The sequence below is a fragment of the Leptodactylus fuscus genome, chromosome 3 (assembly GCF_031893055.1).
Source record: "Leptodactylus fuscus isolate aLepFus1 chromosome 3, aLepFus1.hap2, whole genome shotgun sequence".
Classification (NCBI taxonomy): domain Eukaryota; kingdom Metazoa; phylum Chordata; class Amphibia; order Anura; family Leptodactylidae; genus Leptodactylus; species Leptodactylus fuscus.
The window spans coordinates 168,321,226-168,330,073 of NC_134267.1; the positions used below are offsets into that span (position 1 = coordinate 168,321,226).

At 39.1% G+C, this 8,848-nt stretch overlaps 1 protein-coding gene across 1 annotated transcript; it reads left to right on the plus strand.

Moving 5' to 3' along the window:
- Nucleotides 1-2,103: 2,103 nt before the first annotated feature.
- On the plus strand, nt 2,104-7,906 carry SPTSSB (serine palmitoyltransferase small subunit B). The gene is made up of 2 exons (XM_075266717.1): nt 2,104-2,125; nt 7,508-7,906. Exon 2 carries the CDS (start codon nt 7,536-7,538, stop codon nt 7,776-7,778), a length of 243 nt encoding a protein of 80 aa, XP_075122818.1. The 5' UTR covers nt 2,104-2,125; nt 7,508-7,535; the 3' UTR covers nt 7,779-7,906.
- The last annotated feature ends 942 nt before the right edge of the window (nt 7,907-8,848 follow it).

The following is an 8,848-nucleotide window of genomic DNA, read 5'->3' on the forward strand; positions in this document are numbered from 1 at the left end:
CACAGCTGTCACTCAGTTAAAATCAATGAGACTACAAAATGTCACAGCATTGCCCTGGTAATTCGAGAAAAAAAAAAATGAATGGCTGAAAGGTCAAACATCATAACACAATAAAGAGCTGTGCGCCACAACTACTCCTATCTACACCCGTTTCCTGGCATGCAGGGATTCCGCACAATGAGTTTTAAAAAATGGCCAATAGAAAAAGTTATTTTCATGGTTGTATGAATGAGGCCTAGTGGAGTGTGTCAGGTGGCGTTTACGTGCACAGCACTGCTACAATTCAGTATTTTGTTACAAACAAAAATAGCACCACATTTATCTGTGTTGTAATGGCCATTTGTAGATGCATCAGAGCCTAAGGTATACCTATATATGTTGTGAAGTCCCCATATATCCTGCCTGGTGTACAGAGCACCTCTCAGCATCCTGCTGGTATACAGCACTGACAGTGTGATCTGGAGAAACTTGCACAGTCAAGTCTAAAGTGTACATTTCTTAGGGAGTGAGAAAGTTTACAGGATGACTCTTCTCCCTGATCTTGGAGATATAGGTGAATATTTCATAAGGGGATCAGACACACCTTTGCCTGTGAACTGACCGGGCCTGCACAAGGAGCCAATGGAGATACACTGCTGCTGCCTTATCTGCAGTGACTGCTGTGTAGCAGAATATAAAGAGTCAGACAGAGACTTGAGCTGCAGTATAGAGCATTGCCCTGGGAAGAAGGCAGCCTGAGACATGACATTCCTGCACAGCCTCCCATACTGACAGTGCTGGTAAGGCATCCCAGCAATCACACATAGCCTGCACCATATGGATACATCATACATCTATAATGGTCTCCTTCTGTCAATTATTAATCATCACATTCAGCTCTTCTATATGGGAGGGCAGTTTTGCACTAGTGACAGGAAATTGGGAGGGGCAGACACACCTGAGCAGGACAACTCAAACCCACTGACTGTTTACAGGTCTTACTATAGCTGCACCTGCAGTCATCCTCAGCACCAGTTCTGCGCTTACCTGCTGCCAGGTCAGAGGTGAGGATCTTCTAGACACTTACTGGGTGGGAATATTGGTTGTTAAAGGGTCCTGCTCCAAGTTGATAAAAGTGTTTGCATTAATTGAAGTACTTTTACTTTATTTAAAGGGAATTTTCTATAAAGTATGTACCACTCTATATAACAAGCAGACAAAATCTCTAGCTTTGAAAGTGAATGAAGTGGGTTTGTGTTGAATATGATACTCTAGAAGGAATAAACTTTGTGTGTATTGCAACAGTGACAACAATTGATTACTACATATATAATACATATATATAATATATATATTATAATTTATTTATTTTTTTCAATCTAAATTCATCATTATTGGCCGTTCACAGAAACGTAGCTATAAAGTCACAAGTCATTGTATTACCAGATAACAAATCAGCCTGCTTACAATACTGCTACACCAGACTTTGAGATCTAGCATATACATTACCTGCCTATGATGATTTACAAATAATATAAGATTGTTTTATATTGTAAAATTGTTACACTATATAACATTCTTAGCATTGTTTTGCTGAGAATCTACACATGCATTGTAATACATAGAACCAGATTTTCCAGACTTTAGTAGAATAACTTGTCTTTCAAGTTTTCTGGCATGAAAGTCTTTCACATGGACATGTCCCACCCATTGATGGTGGACTGATAAGGTTTTATTTTTGTAACGTTGTTTGATGTCCATCTATGTGTTGTCACCTATTGTATACGGTGGCTAGTTCAGCTTGTTGTCCTGGCCATGCTGAAACTGACTGTCAGCCATTATGGCTTGTAGTTGATAAGTGCCCCAAGGTAACCACACTGAATGTTCTTAGCTGTCACTATGTTGTCAGGCAACTCCTATAGTAACTATCTTCTAAGGCTTAAATTACAGACAACTCTGTTGCTGTATTCATGTAATGCTTGGAGTGACCTAACACAGATTTAGCACTACTAGAGGAGATCCTACATGTAATAATCCTGTTCTCTTAATGTATTCAACATTCCCTTCTCCAGGTCCTGGAAACACAAGATCTCATTTTTGGACTTCTCATGAGATTCTGAGAGAAATTTCATGGTCTTTTTAAAAGGTGAGTGTTTTTTCTAAATTCATTGCACTTTGCAAAGGAATTGACTGATAGTGTGTAGGACACAGTAAATCTTATAGCCATAGATTAACTACTAGGCCATCAGATGATGTCATCGTGATCCTGAACTTTTTTTTTTTTTTCTTTTTGGTATTAGTACATGTCCAATGTCTGTGCCGTGTCTTGTAAAATACAACTGGTGGATTGAAATCATGATACATCTGAAAACTATGGTTTCTTAGTGATGGTCAGATGGAAGGTTTGACATAGAGACCTAACATAATTTTAAAAAAATTGCTCCAAAGGATTCTGGGAACAATAACACTTCTAGTTTGCAGAAAGAATGTATTGTGTTCCTACTTGCAACCAAACAGTTGATGTGCATGGGCAGGGGTGACTATGGCCAGAAGGACAAGGTTGTCTACATGGAGCCACTTTCAGAGGGTTTCACATGAAAGATGGCAAACTCTGCAGTGTTTTAGGCAGGAGAAAGGGCTGTGTTAATATCTGCATTGGGATCTCCATTACAGATGGAGAAAAATGGAAATCCCAATGGGGACTGATCAGTCCTATGACAGACACAAATCATCTCATTAGATGACACTGACTGTAGTGGGAACCATTGGGTGTCCGTTATTGTGTTGGTCATTTTTCTGGATGAAAAAATTCAGCAATATTTCTATTGTTGTTCTTAATGTAATCTGTAAAACGGAGACTCCTAATAATACAGATTAGGCGTCACACTACCAGTTTACTTTGCTGTGGTCCATCAGAGGTTCAGAACAACAGACAGTAAAATTGCCAGAATGCTAGATACAAAGAGAACACTATGGCCCAATGTGCCAGATTTATCACAATGGCTGATGCTGGATGTTAAATTTGGTGTATCTTTAGATTGTCTAGTACAGGGGTAGGGAACCTTTGGCTCTCCAGCTGCTGTGAAACTACAACTCCCAGCATGCTCCATTCACTTCCATGGGAATTCCAAGAACAGCAGAGCAAGTGTGCATGCTGGGAGTTGTAGTTTTGCAACAGCTGGAGAGCCGTACGTTCCCTACCCCTGGTCTAGTAGTTGTCTTACTTTAAGCCATACCTCCTTTTTCGGAGAATCCACACCAACTGTTCAGCAAGTTGAAAAATGTTAGCACCATATTGCTCCAAATTTGAGCCACATTTATGACACTGTCCAATCCTAATCCCATTAGTAAATCAGAGCCTTTCTATCTATACCCAGCCTGCATTTACTGTAGTACATAAGAGGATGTTTAGCTGGAAGAAAAAGTACCATAAATAAAACTGAAAGCCGACAGGAGTGACCTACGTTCTGTCTTCTTAACACTAGAGACAATTGTAACTTATAACTAAAAGTAAGTATTCTGTTTGCTTCATTCATTTTTGACAGGTTTACAGCCTGTTGTTCTTATCCATTAATAGATCAAAACAGACTATAAAACTGCAGTGTGACACTAGCCATAAGAACGCTGAAAAAGATTCCTCATTGTTTCATTTGTCAGTTTTTCCACTTTACTCTTACTGTATGCGAATGGGGGGCTGTCCATATGACCAACATTGTGACCGTCTGTTTTCTCGGATCCTTCCATGCACTGCTATACATGAGGGATCTGTGAAAATGGGAACCTCTCAAGTGCACAACTGCCATAAGAAATGGACAGTTTTCATGGCAGTTTTCACACACAGTTGTGTGAATGTAGACTAGACTAGATTTTCTTAATGGTGCACATCAGTGAAAAAATGGACCACACACACAGTTTCTGTCCGCTGTCAGGTTTTTTTCACTGACTCCATTGATTTTACTGGGTGAATCTGGAAATGTTCACTAATCTGTGTACAGTCAGTTACAAACTTCCATATGAAAACGGCCTAAGGGTATGTTTACACGGCAGCATTCAGCTCATTATTTTGCATCACTACTTGTAATCCGTCAACTGGAGCAGGTCCAAGACACAGAAGAAGGACCAATCTTTCCGTTAATCTTTTTCTCTGGCTTTGGCATAAATACTGAACAGAATACTGCTATGCAAACACAAGGACGCGTTCATTTTTGTATATCGTCAGGTTGGGTTTATGCAGGGCTCTCTTACTGAAGAACTGCATGCAGTTTAGAATTGTAGTCTTGAGTGCCACATGTTACATTGTATTTCTCCTGTATACTAACAGCCAATAAACTTGAAAGGCTCTGGTTTACTGGCACAGTAATGTGCTACTTATTACAGTAACAACTGCATGCACTTCTTCAGTAAGAAAGCACTGTGTAGACACAGCCTTAGCGGTTTTCAACTCTTCTTGAATTCAACACAAAAAAAAAAAACTGGAACTTTTTGGTAGCATTAGTTTATTTGAGCTGCAGTTGTGGCTCAATAATTAGAATCAATCAGTAACACTACGTGTTGTTTATATGTCGCTTGAGTCAAACATTTTCCATTAGGCCTCATTCACACGACCCTGAATAAAAATGGTCATTAAAAAAATCTGATGAAACACTGCAGTTGCTAAGCACTTGGCCAAAGTTATCAGTTTTCACACAAGTCTATTGAGAGATCTGTGAAACTGTGTTGTGAAATAGTTTGTTCTATTTTTATTTTTTCCCCTTTGGATTGTTCAATGTACTGTTAAAACTAATGTACAAATAGATCCATTACAGTCTACAGTGTGAATGAGCTCTTAGTTTCATGTAATATCATGTAACACGTGCAGGAACCCTAGGGCACTGAAATTAACATCATGTCCACATTACCCTACCTCTCCTCTTTTCCTCCATGAATGACTGGAGATATATATAGTGCAGTACAATGATTTTTGACACGAATGCAGCTAATTTTGCAACCTACATTTATAAAGTAAAGAGTACAGGTGTATACAGAAGTGTACACCAGCTTTATACATATATGTGGTGTACCAGATGCTTTTAATCCAGATGTCTTTTATGTTGGTCATAAAGTGTCTTAGGACAGAACACAAGAATCCACCCATCCTTCACAAAGTGGGTGTAATAATTTACAACATTTGTATTGGTTTATTATGTATGAGCTTAGGTGACTTGTATACGTGCCTTGTAACTGGTCTGACTACTAGACTCGCAGAGATATGTAAGAACAGAGGTGAGCCTTCTTATTAATGCACCCTTTTCTTCTGAAACTGGCATTTCAGGTTTCTTGGATCAAATACAATCTTCTAGAAAACACTCATTACCTGACACAAGAATGTGTTGACATTTTTCTCATGGCCTTAATGTATTTATCCTGTTTGAATTTGTACGTGCTATCAGAATGAAGTTTCCTCGATCCACCAAAGTAAATGATTCTGGGGGCCCAACCTCTGTCAATTTTTTTGTTTTTGTTTTTCTGATCTTATCTCAGTGGTTGAGATCCTACTTGTAGGCATTTGATGGAAACACAGAGTCCCATGCCAATCTTCGGAGCCTTCTACTATAGGTGTAACTTTTGTGCCCATAATACATAGAGGTCTGTACTAGTCTGAGTTCAGGTTGGACCTGCAGTCAGATTGGGACACTCACCTGTGATACAAGTGCAAAAATCAATAAGCAGTAGACTGAAGGATCTACCTACTAGTTCTTAATTCTTTGAGGCCATACAGTAAAGTGAAATTATTATGAGCTATTTACATAGTGTGGTGCTGCATGGTGTCTGCCATTGCTGTGGGGTTGTGTTTTAGAGCCATGTGGGACAAGCGCCATGTATCGCCAAAAAAAAAAAGACAAAAATTATTTGAATAACCCAAAGAGGGGGGAACAAAAAATGTTTTATCCCTTGCATGGTTTATTCTACAGTCATTGTGACCTGTTATATGAGAACATCATCTGCCAGTTCTCACACACACACACACACACACACACACACACACACACACACACACACACACACACACACACACACACACACAACACTCCAGTATAAATTCAGATTTTTAGAGGTGCACACAAACCCCAATGTTTATCATTCATTTTATGCAGTTCAGACTTGTGTTTTTGGTTGTTTGTTTGTTTTTTTATAAAACTTTTCTTTTCCGAAGAGACCCCAGAGTATAATAAGTTACATCAATGGAAGTCACTGTGGCCATTTTAGTTTATCTGACACAAATCGCCAATTCTTCGATTTCGTTAAACTGAACAATTTGGGATATTCCGGTCAAACCCAGCCTGTGCCAAGCATTTTGTCCATCTCTACTACTCATCCTCTTAATTGATAGAATCATGTATGAATTTAGATGATCATGTAAAATCTAGAAATGTAATTCTATAATGTAAAAAGCTATGCTTATGCATGCAAACTTGGGCAGCATCAGCTAAGTAGCATTGAGTACATTCATACACGGCAGACTTGTTGCAGACATTTCTACTCCTGAAAATCCTTTCCACTCATCTCTATGGAGTTGTTTTCGTGGCAAACACTTGGTATTTTGCAAATAACATTCAGATGGATGGGACAGAAATTTCTGCAACAAATCTGCCTTGTGTGAATTTACCCTAATAGAGATGAAGAGTTGTCAATAGTAAAATGTGCATTCAGGGCATAACTTCACTTCTTGAACTCTTGGCAATGATCAGTATCATCAGGTCTTATCAGTGATCAGACTGGGACCATTGAGAGACATGGATAAATATATCCGTTATGGGTCACAAGCATTCAGTGTACCCACTGGGATTGAGACTACCCTTTATAAGTGAATAGCAGTCACTGGATCCAAGTCAGAAGCAGAGTAGTTTGAAAGAGTGATGACTCTAATGGGGTGTCTGAAATTGTTGGGGATGGGGTCCCACTGACGGAAGTATTTACACGCACTTCTCTTACAAACTTCTGAGCACATTCTGACTAGCACATTCCAAAGACTTTTTATAGATCTGGCTGTATAACCAGACTGTTATCTCAGTGCACATTCACTCTTCTATTTGTGTGTATTTGCCATGTCAGAATACAATGCCTTTCTTGGGGACTCCTGAGTTTTAAAAGGAAGTTGTGTGGCCATTAGGTTTCCTCCTCCCCTACAACCCCAATTCCTTCTCTTCTATGGGGTTGTGTAAACTGTTTATTTAGGCTTTTTGGTAGTCACTGGGAGACTGATGGGTCTTGTGAGGCTTTTTTCATCTGGCACCGCACTTTTATTCATTAAGGAGTAAGAACATGATCTGTAGCTTTCGATTAAGAAATAAAAAAAGGTTTCGGTCACATCCAGTCTCAGGCAATTGAGAGACCTATAGGCCCCTCATGCTCATAACAAGATCCTAAAATGAGATTAAGGTTATGGGCAGAGGGCAGATTGGACCCTATGCTTCAGATTATGTCTCTGCATGAAATTGTGTACATACAATCTGTTTTTCTATTCTAATTTTTTTTTTTTTTTTTTTAGGTTTGACACTACAGTTGTACTACTGAAGATGGACATAAAGCATATTAAAGAATACCTGTCATGGCTGTACTATCAATATCTCCTCATAACTTGCAGCTATGTCCTGGAGCCCTGGGAACAGTCAATTTTTAACAGTGTGTTACTGACAGCAATTGCAATGGTTATATACAGCTCTTACGTCTTCATACCAATTCACGTTCGTCTGGCAGTGGAGTTTTTCTCTGGAATCTTTGGTGGACAGCATGAAAGTACTGTTGCCCCAATGAGTTGACCCGTTCTGATTTAGCTACTCATTGGGACCAATCAATTGCTTATCGGACTTCCTGCTTCCCAATGGATAGGACTGCAGAGGTTTACACAATGTTTCTGCCGTGCATAGACTCTTAAATGGAAGAATTTATTGAACTTCATCTTGTTTTCTAATTCATTGATCACTGAAAATGTGTTATAAATGCTGAAAGAATGACAAGTCCACCTTGTACATCGTGTAATACAGCCTACAATTACAAAATGGATTTGGTTGAAAGCAACATAGTGTTTAACTACAATGACAAAAAAGGAAACGGCTACACTTTCCAGAATGAAAAGCATAAAAGGGATTGTGGGGTCTGGTACAAGTTTATGCTTCTTTGCAGAAATTTCCAACGTGTATAAAAGCATAATCTATAGATAGTATCTTCTATGCAAACTAAAGTTTACTGTAACAGTATATAGCTTTACATGATTGACCCCTGCTATGCTGCTATTAATATATTGTAGGTATCACTGACTGCTTTTTAATCAATATGATCTACAGTTTTGATGGTGTGTTTGGTCTCTGGTCAAGAGAAAGTATCCTGCTCTAGGCTGAGGCCCCATGTTGCGGAAAAGCAGCTTTCTTGCGCTAAAGCCAAGAAAGACTACAAAAGGAATTGCAGATATGAAGGAAGCTCTTAAACTTCTACCTTCTATTAAATCTATTCCTGGCTTTGGCTCATAAAACCATAGCAAAATCTGTAACTAAAAATGGGGCCTCAGACCTAAACTGGTTTGTCAGAGCAATATAAGGGATATTACTTTTGCCATTTGTAGGCCATTGCACATAACACATTGGAGATCTGATCAGCTATAAAGATGTATGGATCTCCAAAACACATTATGCAAGGGACTTAATCTGCTGGAAAGCTCTTTGGTATTATGAGTGGTCTGGCACTTCCATACAATATGTGTGCAATGCTTGGAAGTGATTTTGAAGGAACGTGGCTTTACAAAGGCTGTCGGGGTACAGCTCTTCTCCAACGGCAGGCTCATGTCATTTGGTAATGCCAGAGAGTTGGAGAAGTCACTTGTGTAGGTAGACTA

Coding starts and splice junctions, on each gene's coding strand:
- SPTSSB (XM_075266717.1), top strand. CDS start 7,536: ATGGACATAAAGCATATTAAAGAATACCTGTCATGGCTGTACTATCAA.